Genomic DNA, 21,710 nt, shown 5'->3' with positions numbered 1-21,710 from the left:
GTTTTAACTAACCCAACTTTATTTATAAAGTTCTGAAATCCCATCTCTGGAAAGATCGGAAGATCTGACAAAGCAGAGTCCATATTCCAAGCTGTCAATAATCATTGGCTGGGATTTAACAGCAGGGAATCCCTTTAGACCTTCAGTCTCCTGCCACAGTTTCCAGTTCCAATTCTGTAAAGCCAGAGCTTCCCTCTGTGCTTTGCAGCTACCAGTCATCAGAATTAGCAGGTCCTGAGGGTTTAATCCCCTCGCTCAATGTATAAGGAAACCAAGGACCAGAGAGGCAATAGAAATTGCCTAAAATCAGAGCCTGTTGTAAACAAAGTGGAGGGCTCGGGCGTCCCCCTAAAGACAGGAGGAGGCCCAACTGGGATGGTCTTTGAATGACCAAGGACTTTGGCAGTTGTGGACATCTCAGGTTTTAGTGAGGACTTCGGGATCGGAGCCTTGAGCAGGGTAAGCTGCCCCCGGTCCTCAGCTTCCTCCCGGGGGTCTCCTCCCCCACAGCCCCAAAGTCCCACTCTGCACTCGCTGGAGTATCCCCAGCACCAGCTCCCGGAACGATGGAATGCACCCTGGGCTTCTCCAGAAGGAGTCACTGTGTAGCAGGAGCGGACGCTGTCACTGGACTCCCTGGAAGACAGGATCCTCGGATCCTCGGATCCTTCACTGGTGACCCCCTTGGGGCGCCACCTAGGGGGTGCAGAGGGCCTCGCGGGTTCTTCGGAATCGCATTATCTAAAAGGCTAAATGTAAAATAGAGAAGCAGTGGGAAGTAGCTGCATAGCACGGGGAGGTCAGCTCGGTGCTTTGTGACCACCTACAGGGTGGAGTAGGGAGGGTGGGAGGGAGACGCAAGAGGGAGGGGATATGGGCATGTATGTATATGTGTAGCTGATTCACTTTGTTATAAAGCAGAAACTAACACACCATTATAAAGCAATTATACTCCAATAAAGATGTTTAAAAAAAATAAAAGGCTACTGCGTTCCATTCACACGGGCGTACGGAGGGCTCAGAAACTCTCTAGAGGGACCCACCCGCGCCAAGGAGGCTAGAGCTCCATGCGCCCGGCGCCCGGGGAGCACCAGTTGCAGGAGCCGAGTGCCCACCCTTTGCCTCCGCGCAGAGACAGGCGGGGACCCCGGGGCGGAGCCCAGCGCGGGGCGGGCGCACCCGGCCGCGCCCCAGAAGCCGGGAAGAGCTTCGCGGGCGGAGCGCCAACTGTAGCAGGAACCCGGAGACCGCGACTCGCCTGGGAAGCGCGCTGAGCGAGGAAGAAAGAGGAACACCTCCTACGCAGTGCAAGTCCGGGTCCCCGAGGCCGCCAGGGAGACGGGGAAGCGCGGAAGCCTGTAGGTGCAGAGCTCCGCGCAGTCCCGGGGCTCCAGTGGCCGGGTGGGGGGCGTCGCCCGGGCTGAGGGCTCCGATGCCTACTTCTTTCTCTGGGGTCTTCGAGCAGCTTTTCCTGCTGCCGCCCTCGGGATGCGCCCTGGCTGGCTCGCACTAGAGGAGTGGGTGCCGGGAGATGACCGGGCCGGGGACCGTAGGCTGGGACTGGGCAGTGAGGCCGCAGACCGAGGGAGCCAGCGGGTGGGCGGGCGCCAAACTGCAGGGGAGGGCGTGGGCGGGGGGCACCTACGGGAAGGTGAGCAGGAAAGGGGAGGTGTCTCTGGGAAAATTCCCTTTCACCGTCTCCTCCCTCCACCCCCAGTTTTCTTCCCGCCCGGAGATCCCACCGGCTTTGCTTCTCGAGCCTAAATTTCTGACGATTCCCGCCCCTGCCGGGGCAGCGCCTCCGGGAGCCGTGCGGCCGTGCCGTACCGGGTGGTTAATAAGGGAGAGGAAGGACGGGGATCCTGGAGCGGGTTGATCAAGGGCAGGGAGTGCATCCAGCGGTAACGGGGAGGGGACCTGCTCCAGCCTGGGCGCCCGCTGTCTCCTCGCGGGTCCCGGGACAGAAGAGCAGCCGAACGTAGAAGCCGAGAGGGCGCAACTCCCGCTTCTCCGTCTCAGTGTCTGCGGGGGTTGGGGTCTCGCGTGAAACGGAGAGGCGACCCAAAAAGAGGACGCCCCCAGCTGCGGTTTTGAGCCTCCCCTCGGGTACACAGCAGGCAGGCGCGCCGCAGGTTGGAGTGTCCCCGCCACCCTGCGACTGCTGTCCCTTCCGGGAGCAGTTCCTGTCCTTCGTTCTCCCGCTCTTCTCACAGGGCTGGGCCAAACCTACTGTCCAGTTTGGTCCACTTCTTGCTTCCAGCATCCCGCGGCCCTCACACTTGGAGTCCTTTCCAGGTGTGCTAAGAGGTGGGGGAAGGTGGTTCATGGCTGGATGGCCGGGACCCCCATTCTGCAGGTGCTGGACCTGGGTTCTTTTTCCAGTCCCTCAGACACAGCGAACCCAACAGTGCCCAACCTCCTGAGGGCTCAGTACTTCAGAGACTTTATTTCCTCCCCCGCGGGCATCTGGAGGCACCAAGAATGTAGAGGACTTAGGCCATAAGAGACAGGTCAGCCCTCAGGCCCTCCTGGGTCCTCACTGACACTCCCCCCACCCCCCTTGGGTGGCTGTTTTCAGTTAAGCGAGGTCTTGGAGCAGCCACCACTTTCAGAGGACACAGACTTTGGTGACAAGATGTGGTACCTCCCAATCAAGGCTGATTCTGGAAGGGGAGCTGGGGGCCTGGTGAAGGGACAGCTCAAAAGAGTGGAGACAGGGAAGGGAAGCAGACAGAGGACTTCTTTCTAGAGTGGCCCAGCAGCGCAGCAGGAGAATTCCCTCCCACCCACAGGCCCCCCCACCTGCAGAGTCCTGATCAGGATCCTCAGTCATTCCTTCAGCAGATTCCTATCCAGCCCCTACTCTGTGCCAGGCCCTGGGCTAGGCAACAGGAATTTGGTTTACAGGAAAACTGGGATTCAGAGAGCATAAATCACTGGCCCAAGCTGACTCAGCCTGTCCATGTGAAAATGGTGATTTCCAAGTCTGTGGACTGGCCAGGACAGAGGGAGCAGTTCCTGCTTTGGAGGAAGGACCCTGCTGTATCCCCATCCTCTGGCTTCATTGTCCCTGGCCAACAGCTGGCACAATGTTGTGACTGCCATAGAGTCCTGGGCCAGCTGCCTGAGCAGCTGGGAAAAACTTCCAGAAGACCCCTGTGGGGGCTGCTGGGGGGAGGGGGACTGGGCAGTCAAACTGGTCCTGGTCCCTGGACAAAGGGCAAAGATACACATTCTTCTTGGGTGTCTCTGGGGAGTCCAATCCATCCCATGCCCAGTCCCTCTTGACAGCCAAACAGCCAATAGAGGGTTTCCCAATTTCCAGAACTCATGTGTCCTCCCCTCTGTGCCATGGGTAGTTCTGTCTGTGGGTTAGACACTGCGTCTGGTTGGCCTATACCTGGGGGGACTCTGGGAGGATGCTACCAGGTGTTCTCCTATATTTTATCAACTGGTTGTGTCTCCTTCCAGGATCCACGATGGCGTCTTGACTCCCCACAGATGTGGGCAGGGTACTAGGATCTCTGACCTCATGAAAGCAGAGGGTCTGGACCCCCAGCTCAGAGTACTCAGACCCCGGAGACTCCTGCATACCACTCACTGGCAAGCTTCACCATGGCAGCCCAGAATGGAAACACTAGTTTTGCAACCAACTTCAGTATACCCCAAGACCATGCCGCCTCCCTCCCCTTCAACTTCAGTTATGGTGATTACGACCTCCCTCTAGATGAGGATGAGGATATGACCAAGACTCACACCTTCTTTGCAGCCAAGATCATTATCGGAGTGGCACTTGTGGGCATCATGCTGATTTGTGGCATTGGCAACTTTGTCTTTATCGCTGCCCTTGCCCGCTATAAGAAGCTGCGCAACCTCACCAACCTGCTCATTGCTAACCTGGCCATCTCCGACTTCCTGGTGGCCATTGTCTGCTGCCCCTTCGAGATGGACTACTATGTGGTGCGCCAGCTCTCCTGGGAGCACGGCCATGTGCTCTGTGCCTCTGTCAACTACCTGCGTACCGTCTCACTCTACGTCTCCACCAATGCCCTGCTGGCCATTGCTATCGACAGGTGAGGATGTTGGGTAGGGGTAAAGATGGAGGTGGCCCAGGTTGCCTCTTTCCTCACTTCAGCTCTAAAAGTTGGCATTACTCCAGATTCAAATGCTTGTCCATCTATCGAGGCAAAAGGAGACTTGGTTTCTCCAGTTGTGGCTCATGTTCTCCCAAATGTGGACAAGAGGGAGGCTCCTGAGCCTCCCAGCTCTGGGCCATGCCCCCATACACCACATCTGCTTCAGATACAGGCATGTCATATAACCATGAACCTCACCAAACACAAAAGCAAAAGCAGCAAGTTTAGGCAGGTTACTACTTAGAAGCCATGTTAACTAGGTTAGCCAGGGCAGCTTCCAGTCTAGATAGCATGTGCGAAGTTTTTCCTGTAACCACTACCCAAATCAAGATATAGAACATTTCCATCCCCTAGAAAGTTTCCTTGTGCCCCTTACCAGTCAATCCTCCCACCCCAGGCAACCACTGATCTGATTTCTAGCATCATAGTTTAGTTTTGCCTATTTTTTAACTTCATAAAAATGGAATCATACAGTATGTACTCTTGTTTTTGGTGACTTTATGGCAGAGCTGATTTTAAAATAAGATTACAGGGTTTGGTTGCAAAAAAGAGGGAAGGACATTCTTGCCTTTTTTGAATACATCCATGTGCTTATTTGCATATATTTGTGTGAGATGTTCTGTAAGTCCTTGATCTAGTGTAAATTTATAAAGTAAAATTTCTAATAGCAGCTTCAGACAAATCTGACACATGTTTTATTTATGTAAATAGCTGTAGGCCAGCATTGGACCACCAGTGGCCCTGTTTGAGGGGGGCAATTTGTGTCACATCTTCTTGGTCCACCATTGTGAGTTATGCTGAAACTCATTTTGATGTGTTTTTAATCATCTTTTTCCCTTTTATCTCCTTTCAACTCCAGTTTTTCCCTCGTTCTCAGTGCTATTTAGGTCTGTGTTCCTTTTTAATCAACCCAGTGATTATTTTTCATTTATGATAATATAATACACATACAGGTATAAGAGGCATCTTCCTTTTTATAACTTAATTCCTGCAAGAAAAAACAATTTTGTTATCACAACTCTGAGGCTCGTAAGCCCTGAACCCAGTGTTTATGAAACTTACCTATCAACCAACTGCACAAAATTCCCCAGGGGAAATGATACAAAGTATGTTTGGTACAATGGTACAAAGTCAGATTCCTGGGCCCCTACTGAATGGGAATCCCCTGGGCTAGGGCCTAGGCATCTGCATTTTACCCAATCCCTGAATGATTCTGATGTTTACTCAAGTGAGTTACCACTGTTCTCATCACCTTTGTTCCATTGAAACCTTTGTCTTTCTAATGTAGGTGTGGGGTTTTTCTTTCTTTCTCTCTCTTTCTTTCTTTCTTTCTTTTTCTTTCTTTCTTTCTCGCTCTCTTTCTCTCTTTCTTTCTTCTTTCTTTCTTTCCTTCTTCCTTCCTTCCTTTCCTTCTTTCTTTCTTTCTTTCTTTCTTTCTTTCTTTCTTTCTTTCTTTTCTTTGTTTCTTTCAACATGGGAGATTCTCAGGAAGCAACCATTCTGTTACAATACAGAGTAGTTCCTTTTCCACCCCAAACCAGCTCTGCCTCAGTCAGCTTCCAGCTCTGTCAGCAGTTCCACCATCTCCCAGTCACCCAAGCAGGAGATACTACCATCATCCTTTTCCTTTCTCCCTGTTCTACCCCCACCCACACACCCCTACACCAGGTGCAGCCCTACACCAGGTCCTGGCAATAGTCCCTCCAGCTTCATCTCTTGGCAAGTCATGGCTGAACCATCATAATGCTCCTCTAACTTGTCTCTTCACCCCTTCAGGAGCCCCTGACTGTCCCCTGAAATCTATACTCATCCATATTAAGCATCAGAATATCACCACTGAAGAGTCTTTCTAACATGTCTCATTCCTTACAAAACCTCCAAAAGTTTCGATGCTTATAGAACACATGCCAAATCCTGAGTCTAGCACTCCAGAGTCTTTGTAATCTGATGCCAATCTGTCTTTTAATCTCATGCTGTGTCTGGGGACACAGACAGTCTTTTCCAAAGGATACTGTGTTTTAAGCGCAATAACCACTTCTATCTTCATGTTTCCATAGTGCTTAGCACAGAGCCTCAAACCTGTGCCTTAGTTTGGTTTACCCCTAAAATAGACCCTGAGACAAGGATTCATGTGCAGGTAGCCCTCAGGAAGTACCTATAGGGAGATAGGAAAGGAGGCAGACAAGGGAAGGCAGTCAATACAAGCTGTGTTATTGAACAAGTTTCCACTGTGCACAATTGATGCTTATTCCTGCCACAGAACTCTTGGAGCTGGTATAGATCTCACCTCAGAGTTCTCCCAGGAGTGAGAGGTGGGAGGGAACTAGGATATTTACACACCAACCCTTATAAGTCATTTGTGAAGGCCACTCTGGAAATTCTGTGCAAGTTACCAAGAGGACTCTGGAAGCCAGAGAAGGCCTTCCAACAAAGAAATGCAGGTGTTAGCAGGTGGCAGTGGACAGGTATGCACTGAAGTGATAAAAGCAAAGGGATAATAGAGGGGCACCAACAGCATCTGCTACAACCTGGTAGATCCACAGGTTGCTGGGTCCTACTGTGTGCCCAACCTATGCGTATGGAAAATAAAGTAGTAGAAGACACAGTCTTTGACCTCAGGGAGCTTTTCTTCCACACAAAAACTAGAATAATCTAGTGATAAGTGAAGAGTAACTCAGAGAAAGAAAGATGATTATGTTAGTGATGCAGTCTGGGAACGCTTCATGAGGAAGGTGTTGCAATTCAAGTGTGCTATTCTGACCACCTCCTATTCACCCCGTTGATGAAGGCAGGACTCTCCAGCACCAATAGTAGTAGATGACTGAACACACAACACCTGAAACTAGAACAATGAGGGTGAAAGCACTTGGTTGGTCTCATATACTGCCAGCCCAGGGGAGAAGAACACTGCACACCAGGCAGGGTCACATGAGAGCTGTGCTTGGGAATAGAATGAACCAGCAGGGTATGTGGGCAGCAGGGTTTATAGTGACAAGAGGCTGAGGTGACCCTTGGCTCCCATGGGAGGATGTGATTGGCTTGTTTGAATGATTTTGCCAACTGGCAGAGAAGTGAAACCCATTAGGTTGAGGATTGGGGGTGCAGCTATTCCCACTGATAGAGGAACTAGCAGGACAAGAGCCTTTCTCACTGGGTGGAGGGGTATATCTGATGAAAACAGAGGAACTCACAGCTAGGCTTTTGGGGCCCTGTAGATGTCAAAGCAGTATATGGAATTTCAGCCCTTACTATCCAGGACCCTAATAAATAAATAGCACCCCTCTTTCTCACTCACTTTCAAACCAACTGAAAAATAAGGCAAAATGATAAGAAAGATGGATGACGGCCAAACTCTCACTTTTGCTGAGATGACACTAATATTAAATAATGGGCTTGTATCTGTAGGCATGGAGACCACAGCCTACTCAGAATTAGATAAACCTGCAAACCCTGACACAGGCAGCAGCAGAAGAGCAAGGTTCATGTGCAGAGGGCCTAGAAGGGATGATATTTGAAGTCATAGAGAACCCAGAAGAAGAGTGTTGACCTCAAGAAACACACATCCAAGCAGATAGATGGCAACAAAGACTTTGCAGATATCCCTCTTGCCAATGAATGAGTCATGGGAAAAGATGGGTTTAAACAAAGTATTATGGCGTCCCCCATGCTTTCTGTACATTTACCTTCTCAAATAGAATCTTTCAAAAAGCCTGCAAGGTTGTCTGTAAAGTCATTTTTATCTTCCTTTCACAGATGAAGAAACTAAGTCCCAGAAGCATAAGTGATTTATTCAAGGATTTAGGTGCACAGCTGAAATCCAGGGCTTCTGAATAATGCCTAGGCCAGTGTTCTTTATTTTAGTATTTAGCTGATGACAACTCTGAATTTTGGAGCATCCTATAGGATAAGGAATTAGAATTTAAGAGTTGACAACAGATTAAGCAGGGCTGTGGAAGTTCTCTTTGGCATTGGTTACTGAGATACTTTTCATGCTAGAACCGGATTGAGAGAGTTATTAAGTCTTGAATTAGTTCTGCATTATCTAAGGACTTTGAACTCAGTATGATAGGCAGAATAATGATGCCCCCAAGATATCCACATCCTAATCCCCAGAATATGTTATGCCTGAGGGGAATTAAGATAGCAGATGGAATTAAGGTTGCTAATTAGCTGATCATAAAATAAGGACATAAGACTGGATTATCCAGGTGGGCCCAGTGTAATCACAAAGGTCCTTAGATGTGCAAGAAGGAGGCAGAAAAGTCAGTGTCAGAGTGATGTGTTGTGGGAAGGGCTTGCCTGGTCACTGGTGGCTTTGAACATGAAAGGGGGCCCTAAGCCAAGGAATGCAGGCAGCCCTAGACAAGAAACAAATGAGATTTTCCCCTCAGAGCCTCCAGAAAGGAACACAGTCCTACCAACACCTTGATTTTAGCCCAGTGAGACACATGTCAGACTTCTGACCTCTAAAACTATAAGATAATTAATTTGTGTTGTTTAAGCCACTGAATTTGTGGTAATTTGTTACAGCAGCAACAGGAAGCTGATACACTCAGTATCACAGAAAGACAGTGATTGTGAGTTGTCCCTGCCCCATTGAAGGATTGGCTAGCCCATTTGTCCCAATCTCCAGCCCTGTGAGCCTTGTGCTACCCAGGCAAGTCACGCAGGTTAACTTGGAAAAGCTGGGTCCCATGGATGGGTGAAGAACTCCAGTAAGCAATGCTCATTAATATATACAGTTAGGGTGCAGCCAATGGTTGGGGTGGGTTGCAACTTTATCTCATGTCTTCAGAAAGCTGCAAGCTGGGGAGAGCCAGGCTGCCATGAGATCTCCTAATTGAAGTCTATAGAGTCAGAGCTGCCAGTGAGCAAGGGGAAGGCAAGAGCCGATAAAACAATCTCATGACAGACATATTGCCAGGGACAGACAGAAATAACATGGCAGAAGGCCTTCTTGGTCAAGTCAGAAACTTGGAAAGGTGACCAAGGGGTCTAGTTACAAAAGAAGGGTAAATTGGATGGAATTTCTATGGGTGGCTTCCTGCTCTTGGTCATAACCTGACTCAAGCTGCAGGTATAAGGTACATATTCATTTCCAAGGTTGTATTGTTTCTTCCCTAACCCTCATGCCTCTTTTCTTCTTCTACCTTCCTCCACCACCTCTTCCTCTCACTCCATAAAATGCACAGGAATGATTCCAGGGCACTAAATTACCTAAATAGGTGTTGTTAGGTTTTTCTGGAAAGAAGGTATTCAACCTACACAAATGAGCTCATTTCCCACTAAGGGCTCCAACCTCTTTCCCAGGCAGCATTGCTCATTGGAAAGAGCAGGATAAAAGTTTCACGCTGTGTGCTGCTTTATGGTGTCAAGGCAACTTTACACACCTTCTCATCTGAGCTTGAGACAGCACAGGGAGGTGGGTGTAAAAGTTTTGTATCAGGAGCCTGGATTCTGTTCCCTGCACCAAGTGAGCTTGGGCAAGTCATTTACATCTCACTAGATTCCTCAGATTCTACCCTTAGTCCACTCCTGCTCTGTAATGTGGGGTGACACCTGAGGGCAGGAGAGAGAAATTCCTAGTCCACAGCTCTTCTTTCACCTCTACACCAGAAGATATTTAGATTGAAGAGTTTTGAAAGAATTATGTTCTTAGGCAGAATGGCAAGCTGGAAAGCCAAGGTGGTATCAATAGGACTTATAATCATGATAGGCCACATGTACATGCCACACCTAGCACATGCCAAGCATTTCACAAACATTATAATATTTAATATTTACAGCAGCCCTGCAAGGTAGGTATCATTTTATCTCATGTTGCATTTGAGGAAACGAATCTCAGAGAGACTGAGTGATTCACTCCAGCCAAGATTTATTCTGTCTGTTTGACCCAAATCCTGTGCTGTTTACACTAAATCACTCCTCTCCTCCAAATGCCAAATGATGTTGCTAAAATAAGATGAAGCACGTTGACGCTGGAAAATAGATACGTGGGGAGTCATTGTGCCATTTTGTCTGCTACTGTGGGTGTTTGGGTTAGTTAAAAACCAATAATGATTACAAGCACACATCATTATTACTGATAGCTTCCCTCCCCACCAGATATCTCGCTATCGTTCACCCCTTGAAACCACGGATGAATTATCAAACAGCCTCCTTCCTGATCGCTTTGGTCTGGATGGTATCCATTCTCATCGCCATCCCATCAGCCTACTTCACAACGGAAACCGTCCTCTTTATTGTCAAACGCCAGGAAAAGATCTTCTGCGGCCAGATCTGGCCAGTGGACCAGCAGCTCTACTATAAATCCTACTTCCTCTTCATCTTTGGCATCGAGTTCCTGGGCCCGGTGGTCACCATGACCCTGTGCTACGCCAGGATCTCCCGGGAGCTCTGGTTCAAGGCGGTCCCTGGTTTCCAGACGGAACAGATCCGGAAGCGGCTGCGCTGCCGCCGGAAGACGGTGCTGGTGCTCATGTGCATCCTCACGGCCTACGTGCTGTGCTGGGCGCCTTTCTACGGCTTCACCATCGTGCGCGACTTCTTCCCCACCGTATTCGTGAAGGAGAAGCACTACCTCACAGCCTTTTACGTCGTCGAGTGCATCGCCATGAGCAACAGCATGATCAACACCGTTTGCTTTGTGACCGTCAAGAACAACACCATGAAGTACTTCAAGAAGATGCTGCAGCTCCACTGGCGGCCCTCCCACAGCGGGAGCAAGTCCAGCGCTGACCATGACCTCAAAACCAGCGGCCTGCTGGCCACGGAAGAGGTGGATTGTATCAGGCTGAAATGACCCACTGGTGTTTCATAATTGAAAACCCAAAAGCCAGTACTTGGAGCACAATTCACCAATAACCAAGTTCACAGGCTGCTTGGGGAAAGGGCAACTGTGTTCACACCTCACTGCTTTCAAGGAGCTGGAGTCATAAAATGCGATGCAACTAGACACAAACCACAGCAGCTGACATTTACTGATACCTGCTCAACACCTACTGTGTGCACAACCACACCAGCAAGATTAGATAAGGGCAACAGGAGCTGACATTTACTGATTACCTACTGTGCAAAAGTATTTAAATAGTAAAATGAAATGGCAGAAGCCATTGGAGTCATCAAGCTATATCCAGATATTTAGGTGGTCAAACAGAGGCCACAGATGGTTATCTAGACTCATTCTTCATCTTCCCTCATTCTGTATCTGGCCAGTCCAGGAAAGTCAAAGCCTACAGAATGCAGCACAATGGAGATAAAAGGGTGAATTAGAGTGTGGGGTTTACAGCCTCATGGGAAGACAATTCAGGCCAGCACACTGAGCTTTCCCACCCAGATCTTATGACCTCCCTAGAACATTCTCTAGGATTCTGGCTCCCAGAAAAGAATTTTTCTCATAACCAGGTCATTGGTTATCTATAATGGTGTAATCTCAAAGGAAAGAACCAAAAAAATTTCTTTTCCACTGATGCTTGAAAACTCATCATTCTTTTGGGTGAAGACAGACAATCCTGAAATGAGGAACACATCCAGTTCCTGAAACCTTAATGTGAAGGATGTCAGCAGCTCTAGTGTCAGGGAGGAAGGGGACAGAGAAAGGGGTGGAGTTTGCCACTGGCAATGAACATAATCTGTGTGGCCATTTTGCTAAGGCCTGGGCCACTTTTCTAGAACACACCCTCTCTTGCAAAGATGAGCTCTACTTGGAATCCAAAGACCTGGATTCAAGTCCTAACTCATGTGACCTAGATGTTTACTCTCTCTGCATCTCAGTTTTGTTCAACGAAACAGGGATGATGAAAATATTTTCTCTGCCTGCCTTACAGGACTGTTGGGCAAGCCCACTGAGGTCATAGTTTGTAAAAGTGCTTTTCAACTATACAAGTGATGAGAATGGATAAGAGATATTGAATGATTTGTTTAGACCCCATCCACTGTGGCTTATTATGGAGAAACACTCCCACTTTTTCATCCTTAGTCTATGGACCAGTGATCTCTGAACTCTTCTCAGTACAGTCCATCTACATCAGGGCAAAAAAGGAATCCTTGTCCTGGGTTATAAGCAGGAAGATTCAACTTCAGAGTCTCAGTTACCCACACCCCCCCCCTAAACTTTCAGTATCCCTGTGGTCATAGAAGTGTTGACAGTCTTCCCTGCATGTTGCTAAACAGCACACCCCAAGGCTGCCTAAGTCTGATTGTATTATCACACATCTGTGGTAATTGTGTGTAGTTGTCTTCATTTCTTCCTGATTCATTTTGAAGCAGAGTCTATACAAATGGTTTGGGATTGACCCAAATGACCCACATTTGGGCAATTCCTGCTCTTCTATAGTGAAGGAGTTATTTAGTTGTTTGCTTGTCTGTGTGTGTATGTGTGTGTATTTAATTAATTGTTGGTGTTTTTAATCCAACAGTGACGTTTCAACCAACATTTTCCTCCATCACCACCCAGCAGATTCACCTTCAGCCCAATCACTATACCCTCAGAAAATGCAAACTCACTTTAACATTAGGCTAAGCCAAATTGTTTATAAATTCTGATTAGACAAAATTACACAATGAATTCTAAAGCCAAGCAAGTAAATATTGGGGGTTATCTGCATTTCACAAATATGATAACTGCATTTTTATTTATTACCCCTGTCCTGACTCTTCTCCTAAAGATGATTCTTGAGTAGACTGTTACCAATTGTGTCTGTCAAAAGAATTCAATCCCTTTTTCCTTTTTATACTAAAACATACCATCCTCCCTTCATTTAAATTTAACTGAAACAACTTTTGTAAATATTGGTGAGATTTGTGATTTTCCAGTGAATTAAAGTGTTATGTTGTTATCAAATGAAATAATTAACATATGGAATCTTAACCACACTGTTGAAGCATTTTCCCTGTTAATCTTCTATATGTTAGTATATTTAGATCAATGAAGTAATAGCCATTTAAACAATTCAACCTTGAAACAGAGAAGGAAGTTCTTGAAGGCATTTTTAGAACAGTGGCAGCTCACACCAGCAACCAGCCTCATCTTGGTCACGTCCCTCAAGCTGCCAGCCCAGGAGTGTACTCATGCATGCAAATAAATCAAAGAACTGCTACTCCATGCTCACGTTACCCCTTCATTTTAAAATCATCTGGTTTGTTTAATGAAAACTGCTGTTTGCATGGAGACTGTTCATTCATCTAACTGGTGTTAAGGTAATAAATTAATTGCACTTGTGTTTACACTTTTCTTTTCAAGACTAATTAATGCTAAGCTTAAGATACTTTTAATGCACTGAGATATATAAACATTCATATATACTATTACATATTGAAAATTTAATCTCCTTTGGCAAAACGGATCCATTTCCTTGGCCAGAATAAGAGAAGGATGGCTTTGTGATGAAGCTATTAGATTTTTCTTTCAGCATCCAACATCAAAAATCAGTTGATTCTCAAGCTGAGGAAATCAAAAGATGGCTTCAGGCCTTTCATGGATAAAAACCAATTGCAGACTTCTGAAGGAAAAAGTAACACATGGGAGGTGGTTAGAAAACTTAAAGTGAGTTCTATTTCTAGGGGAAAATTTTGGCTTTGAATCATATCTCCTCAATTTAACCATTATCTCTCCCTTGGGCTCAAGAAGACACACACACACACACACACACACACACACACACACACACACACACCTCAATAGGACACCAAAGCAGGAAAAGGCCTTTTAGGTCATGTAATTCAACTCACTCCTTTCTTAGGTGAGAATATCTGAATTTCAAATGAGGAAATTACTTGCTTAAGGATGCACAGCTAACACTAACACTTGCTGGAGCCAAAACATTGCCCCAAGGTCTCACTCTGGTCTAGTGAGCTGCATTCAGTAACTGTCCTCCTGTGTCCAAAGGAGGGGACTTCCTCTAAGAATGTTTAAAAGGCCATTTAAACTGGTTTCTGACCTCCTGGGAGAATCTTAAACTGCACAAAAGATACCTTCCTTCCCTCTGGCAAGCAAAGAGTGCATCCATCCAAGGGACTTCATAATCTAGACCCCAGGGTTCCAGAGAAATCAGAATTACACCAGGGTCACTCTAGCGCTCCTGCCTTTCTTTTCTCCTATTGAGAGAAATGCCCCCTCAGGGAGAGGTCTGAGCACATTTGGCTTGAACATACATGGAACTATTTAGATGTGGTGCTGGAGCCATGTGGGAAAGCAGATTATGAAGAGGGGACCCTGGCCCTAGGAAAAGTAGGTGGTGGGGGAAAGGGCTTTCTCATATTCAAAGGCAAAGCAAGCCCAAGGCCAGAGTGTGCAGTCATCACACAAGTTCCAGCTGGCTGATCCTGAGCAGTGGTCCTTCTTCGTGCCTCCCAGGAACCAAATGCCTTCTGGTCACTAGGTCAGCCTCTCTCCTGAGGTACACCAACCAGGCTACACATCACCTCCTGGGGTTGCTTGAACCACTTACTCCTTTACAGATGCTCAAAGAGCTCCAAATACAGGACAATATTCCCAAGAGATAAGCTGGTGTGAAAAAAAAAGTGTTTGGCACTTTCTTCAGATATAACAAATTGGCGGGAGGTGAGGGATTCATTGGAACTTGTAAAGAATAAGTAATTATTGAATAGAGGGAAGTAGGCAGGGGTTTGCCTCCAAGAAGCAGGTGGTCAGCTCTTGGAACAGAAGGTCATATAGAGGCAAGGTCCTTCCATCCCTTTGTTGACTGAATTTCCACATATGAGTCACAGGCTGAGATGAAAGAGGTCATCTCCAGAATCTTATTTAATGCTGACTGTAGGTTACCAGCTCTGGGTCCAGCTCCTAGGCAGGTTCCTGACACAATATTTTGACTGAACTCTGCAGCAGGGATGGTCCAGTGTGTGCAGAAGAAGGTCTTCCACCCACTCATCCAGTCTCTGTGCTGGCTGCACAAAAATGGGAGTGCAAGCCTGAATCTGAAAGTGACTCTTGAAATGATATATGATTAATTCCATGTTGAGGTTGAGACACTCTAAGCACAAAAATGGAGAGAATTTAGAAGACAGATTCCTTCCAGCCATGGGAATCAGAGAAACTTTGGAGTAGGGAGGTAGTTAGGCAGAGCTCTGGAAGATGGAGAATGGTGGGAAGAGGGTATTCTAGGCAAAGAGGACAGAATGAGCAAAGACATAGAAGAGGAGAAATGAGATAGAATATAAGTGGAACAGCAAATAGTTTGATTTGACAGACACATAGAATGCAGAGTGTTTAAGGGGAGAACAAACTCCAGCAGCAGGATGAAGAAAGAAGTGTACTGAAAGAGCCTGGGATTCACAGTCAGAATCATGTTCAAATAGTAATTCATACTTAACCATGCAAATTTTACTATACCCCTTACCCCTTCATCTATAAAATAGGAATGATAATAGTACTTACATCATAGGATTATACGTGGTTCAAATATATATCTTAGAAAAATGCCTAGCACAACATAAGCAGTCAATAGATATTAGCTGTTATTTTTAGAATGATTAATTCTGGGAACAGAATTTCTCCTAGAGGAATCCAGAGTATTGTGTCACATATAATGGATATACTATTTGGGAATTATTCAACCAGAGTATTTTCATCTTCTGTGACTCCAAGTCTCTAGCCATCTTGGACTCCCAACTGTACCTGGCCAGCTCAAATCACAGGATATCTTCCATAACATAAAGAAGATGCCCTTCCATCATTAAGACTGAACCGGGAAGATTAATGACCCTCAGGAAGGAGACGATGATGTAGGGGAAGTCCCTTCCACACAGGAAGAAGAAAACAGAGCCTACCCCTTCCAGTCCCCATGGTTGTGGGAAAGAAAGAAACAAGTTGGTTAAAGACCATATGCATTTGTCCTTGCTTTCTCCTTCAGGGTCTAAATCTAGGTGGTGGAAGTGAGGATGCAATAGAAGCACCTAAGTAATAGAGAAGCCTAAGATCATGGGGCATGGAGGCACCAATGAAACGCTTGCCCAGGTTCACAGGGGGAGGCCCTAGACCTCTAAGAGGAGCCAAGCCGTGGAGGAAGCTGCAAGACAGAGGAGTCTGATGTAGTGCCTTGATACCTCACAACAAGCAGTGAGGTGTAGGGATCCATAAATTCCCATGTGCCCCACTTAGGGGTCACAGATGGATGGACAGAAGCCTGGGGTTGCATCAGAAAGGCCATTTTGTGTGAGACCTTTGCAATCAAGTACAAATAGCCAGAACCATAGACTCCAAAAGACTAGTTGGAATGTATTATTTTTCAACAACCCATCCTGCAGCATGGCCAGCAAGGATCCAGAATCCATATAACAGCATGTGATTCTGAGTATTCCTTTTATCCTCCTCCAACATGCAGTCACGGAAGCTCCACTATATTTGGAAGGAGTAAGGAGAAGGGGCTGAAATCCAAAACATTTCATTTATCTGAAAGTGGGTGATTTAAGCTGAATGGAGTATACTTAAGTTCAAAAAGACTATATGTTATTAATAGTTAAGTTTAAGTTTGTTCTTTACCTCCCAATGAGACAGGGGCTCATAAAGCTTTGATCAATTATAGAAAAGTCAAGAAGCTATGTTTTCTCCATACATCCAAGTGTCGTGTCAGCCAACACTGCACATATAACAAAGATGAAAAAGCAGCAGAAGATTGGGGACTGGGATGGAGAGAAAAGAGGAAAAGAAATTGAAATCATGAAAGACTATATCTCTTAGTTTAAAAATGTATATCCCCCTAAAAGAAAGCCAATGGCTTTTTGGTGATGGAAGTTGGTGCTATTGTTGAAAATGAAGAAAGAATGAAAATATTAGGTAGGTGAGAAGTTAAGGATCCTTTAAGAAAATGATAGTTCTTAGCCAGAGAATAGAAGTTCAGATACATTAATATAATGATATGTTTGCTTATTCCGATCCATGGCATGAATAAATTGAATATAAGTTTTATAGAGAAATAAGAAGTGATTCACAATACTTCCACAAATGCTACAGCCTGTGGAGAAGATTGCATTTTATGGAAGAAATTATATGCTGTAGTGCTAGTGATACAATTGGGGATTTCCAAAGGTGGAGGATGAGTCCTTCATGAATGTCAAGGCTCTATCTTTTCTTTATCTCAGTTAAGCTTTCAATACTTTGATATTTTGATTAGTTAGATTTACAGATGGTTGGAATAACATTGATTAAAGCACCTATGACCATCTAAAGATTTTATCCATTACTTGACTGAACCTAGAGAAGGCAAGATTATCAAAGGTCTGGACCCCTGAATGGGGATATGCAGTGGACAGGAAATAATTGGATGAATTCCTTCTCATTCGAGCTCACTGTTTGAGCTACATCAGCTAACAGGAAATTTTGCAAAAGGCTTCAAGCAAGATTTGGCATTCTCACTCAGTATGCCTGAAGTTCTGCATTTTTATTTTATTTCAGCAAATGGTTATTGTATCATATAGAGGCAGCTGTGAACTCTGGGAATTAGTTCTCCTCTTTCTCTTCCTCCTCATTACTATCATCACCATCTACCATCTGCAGAGAGTTGAGGGAGTGTCAAGGGGAAGAAGCAGAAAACTGGGGTGGGGGGGGTCCATAGCTGACCCAGGAAAGCATTGCCACCCACAGCTACACTGTTTTCACAACAGTATTTTTATTTTATAATTAGGCCATTGTTTTCCAGATCTCTGAGCTTCACTTAATGAAGGGACAACCCCAGCTTCTGCTCCATGGTTATTCTTATTATAGCAATCATAGAAATACATGGTGTTGATATTTCTGGTTCTCACATTATTCCACCTGAGCCTGACTTCTTTGCTCCAAGCAGGATTTTAGCTAAAAGTATCTCTTAACTTTGGGTTTACAAACCCACTGAAGTAGTTCTGAATGAGCCTTCTATTCCCCAGTACAGTAGGCTGAATAATGACCTCCTAAATATGTCCACATCCTAATCCCTAGGAACTGTCAATATGTAATCTCATGGGAAAGGGAACTTTGTTTGTATGATTAAGTTAAGCATCTTGAGACTAGGAGATAATTTTGTATTATCTGGGGTGAGCCCAAAGTAATTACAAGCATCCTTATAAGAGGAAGATAAGAAGGACAAAGTCAGAAAAAGGAGATGTGGTGACAAAAGCAGAGGCTGGAATGATGTGCTTTGAAGATGGAGGAAGAAGCCACAAGCCAAGGAATGCAGACACCTTCTAAAAGCTGAAGAAAAGCAGCAAAACAAATTCTCCCCTAGAGTCTCCAGAAGGAATGCAACCCTGTTGACACCTCACAAACTCTTTTTGGACTTCTGACCTCCAGAACTATAAGAGAATAAACCTGTGTTGTTTTAAGCCACTAAGTTTGTGTTAATTTGTTAAAGCAATAATAGGAAACTAATTCACCCAGGTACCAATTCCATCACTATCTTTGAGGTTGAATAATCAGTAGTACTTTGGTCCTCCCCAAACTGCATGACTCTGGCTGGATATTTACCCTCCAATATATCAGGGAGGAGAGCTATATGTTGAGGCTGATCTGGAAGGCACATAAGGTACAGAAATGGACAGGAAATACTGCCAGTCAAGGCAGATTAGGGATCAAGTTTAGAGAGAGCAATAAAAGCAGGAGGATCGGGCAGAGTCCAGGCAGTAAGAAGCAAACTCATCCTCAAGAAAAAGCACTTATGTGCTCAGCTCCTCAACCAGTGATGGCTCCATCTCTGTCTCTGATGTGTAGGTCAACAGGGTGGGAGCTGTTTGCCACAGAAAGAGATCAAAGGCCAGGAGAAAATCCTACAGCAGACTGAAGTCAAAGTAGAACTACATGTCTGAATTCCCTCCCACTTGGACACACTTGTCAGACCTTTCAGGCCATGAAGATGTCAGAAAACATGTCAGAGGCCAAGTACTTGCCTCTGTAGACTTCACAGGATCTGCTCTTATGCAATAATTCCAGGATGACTCCTCCTTAGAAATTTAGGAATTCCTAAGCAGGAGAGGTTCACCCACACTCTCCCCATTACCAACTATCCTCACCTCTCTTAAGAGAAAAAAGAAGAGGTGATCAAATTAGGGGAAAGGATAGTAAATAAGAAAACACCTGTATTGCCACCTTCTTTGTTGCCAGGCTCTGTGAGGCACATTTGACATGTGGAAACATGTTTAAACCTCAGTGTCATTTCACTTCATCATTTAAAGATGGTTAAATCACCCAACCCCTGCCCAACTTGGAAGTCCTTGAGGTAGGAGTGAGATCATTGGACAAATTGAAATGTGAGTTGTTCTCTGAGCTCCCCTGTGAATAGCTGCTGGAAGCACAAAACACCTAACTTCATCCAAGAGTTGTTCAAACAATTAGTTTGTAGGGTATTTTTAAGAAATAGATGTTTTTAATGGACAGCCTCTTTTCTATGTACAGTCAGTCCTCATTATTCTCAGATTCTATATTTGTGAATTCTGCTACATGCTAAAATTTATTTGTAACCCCAAAATCAATATTCATGGCACTTTCATGGTCATTCACAGGCGTGTGCAGAGCAGGGGAAAATTTGAGTCACACAACACACATGTTCCCAGTGGAGGGCAAACAAACTGATACTCTGCCTTCTTGTTTCAGCTCTCATAGTGTAAACAAGTGTCCTTTTCATGTTCTATGTAGTGCCATGGTTTTTGCACTCTTATGCTTTGTGGTGTTGGTTTTGCTGTTTAAATGACAGCTGAAGGTCTGTCCAGTGCTCCTAAGCACAAGATGAAAGAGAAAATATATGTGTTAGATAAGCTTCATTCAGGCATGAATTGGAGTACTATGGGCCATGAGTGTTGGTGAATCAACAGTATACATTAAATAAAGTGTCTTTAAACAGAAACACATGTAAAACAAGGTTATGTGTTGATTGGTTGACAAAAATGTTGTGACCAGAAATTTGCAGGAAACTAACCTTATAATTCCCTTAAGAGCATTAGTTCAATATTCACTAAATCACTGTTTGTGGTGGCTTTATAGACATAACTACTGTGAATAATGAGAACCAACTGTAATCTCTCAAGTTCATATTTTGTTTGTCACAAGACATAACTTGAGGTGCTAGTTGAATAAAACCAGAGTCCAAGGTTTGACTTGGTCAAATTTCCACTTTTTGCAGCATCCCTGATGCCCCTCCTTCCTACACATCTGCCACAAATTGAAAGCCCTTGGAAAGAAAGGTCTGCAATGAAAACACACACATTTAACCAAACCACAGACCACACTTTCTGGAGACCACATGTCTAGGGAAACAGTCTTTTTACCCCATTAAAAAAAAACAAACAAACTTGAAAGCTACACCTCATCTGCTCTATAGCATTACTATGGAACAACAAGAAGAAAACCACATGCTGTCCCCATCCTAGAGTGGAAAGGAGGGTAGCCCTTGGCTAAGACCTTGAGCCTTCATGTGGCAATTTCAAAGCTTTTCAAAGTCGATCTTTGCAGAGCTGAGGGAACAATTATTGAGGTAGTGCTATTTCTTACTCCCAGTGGACCCAGGTGCACAGTCTGAAGGGGGAGATTGAGACAAAACAAAGGAGCCAGGAATCTTCCATATAAAAATGTGAAGTTTAACTTCACTGAGGAGAGGTGGTCTTGAAAATTATGGAGCATGAAGGAAAATGTTATTCTTCCTCCTAGTGGGTTTTAACTCTCTCTGACAATTATTGTTTATCTTTGGAGAGAGAAAGAAAAAGGAGAGTGAGAAGGAGGGAGGAAGGGGTAAGGGAGCAGAGAGAGAGATGCCTTTCCACCTGATTCAACAGGCGCTCACTGGAAAATGTGAAGGATGAAGAGGTGTGCCTGCAAAATATGTAGATGGGGAGAAGTTCAGGAAGAAAGAGCTCACCCTGGGCTGTGCTGTGGGAAATGCAATGTCAAAAACTACCTTGCACTGCCCTTCTGGAGCCCCAGGACATTCTCATGGATGGAGTTCCTTAGCACTAGGGAAAGTACTGCCAAGGGGAGAGGGACAGATCCTGGGAGAGACAAATCCCTTGAGTAGATAATAGAGTTTCTAAAAGAGTGAGTGGGAGCCCCACAATGAACATTAAAGAGAAACTGGTGAACCCTTTTAAAGCAAGAAAAAGATATGAATGTCTGCTCTCATCCCTTCCATTCAACCTGTACTAGAAGTCAGCCTAATAAGACAAGGAAACAAACATTACAAGGATTAGAAAAGAAGAATGCCATTGTAATTATTTGCAGATAATATGATTGTCTGTAAATAAAATCCAAAATAATCTAGTAAAACCTAATAAAATTAATAAGAGAGTACAGCAAGGTAGTTGGCTACAAGATCCAGAAACAAAAATCAGTAGTGAGCTTCAAGCTTATCCCAAATTCAAGCCAAGGCACATTTTTGAAGAAGGGACTTAGTCTATCAGAAAGCAATATTTATTATAAAGTTATAGTAATTGGAAGAATGAGGTATTCACAGAAGCGATAAACATATAGGCCAATGAAATAGAATAGAAAGCCCCAGATTACAGACACATGTATGTAGGGAATTGGCAAAATCAGGTTTTCTCCAAAATGTGGAAATCAAGGCTCAAGAGCTAATTTAATCTCAGTAATAGAGAAATAAA

General features: G+C 45.1%; 1 protein-coding gene across 2 annotated transcripts; it reads left to right on the top strand.

Moving 5' to 3' along the window:
• The first annotated feature begins 1,193 nt into the window (after positions 1-1,193).
• Positions 1,194-20,690, top strand: PROKR2 (prokineticin receptor 2). 2 transcript variants are annotated; one of them, XM_082431767.1, is made up of 3 exons: positions 1,194-1,358; positions 3,472-4,073; positions 10,242-20,690. In XM_082431767.1, exons 2-3 carry the CDS (start codon positions 3,616-3,618, stop codon positions 10,936-10,938), a joined length of 1,155 nt encoding a protein of 384 aa, XP_082287893.1. In that variant the 5' UTR covers positions 1,194-1,358; positions 3,472-3,615; the 3' UTR covers positions 10,939-20,690. The 2 variants fall into 2 exon arrangements, with proteins under 2 accessions (XP_082287893.1, XP_082287894.1); XM_082431768.1 differs by lacking the exon at positions 1,194-1,358 and having other exon boundaries at positions 2,239-4,073.
• The last annotated feature ends 1,020 nt before the right edge of the window (positions 20,691-21,710 follow it).

Source organism: Balaenoptera physalus (genome assembly GCF_965194825.1).
Source record: "Balaenoptera physalus genome assembly, chromosome: 16".
Lineage (NCBI taxonomy): Eukaryota > Metazoa > Chordata > Mammalia > Artiodactyla > Balaenopteridae > Balaenoptera > Balaenoptera physalus.
The sequence above is the reverse complement of the archived record's forward strand: the minus strand, read 5'-3'. Positions and strand labels throughout refer to the sequence as shown.

What these genes read in the sequence shown, in the direction of transcription:
- PROKR2 (XM_082431767.1), top strand. Translation starts at nt 3,616, where the DNA reads ATGGCAGCCCAGAATGGAAACACTAGTTTTGCAACCAACTTCAGTATA. An exon ending in CTGGCCATTGCTATCGACAG is followed by an intron (nt 4,074 to 10,241) that starts GTGAGGATGTTG and finishes CCTCCCCACCAG; the next exon opens with ATATCTCGCTATCGTTCACC.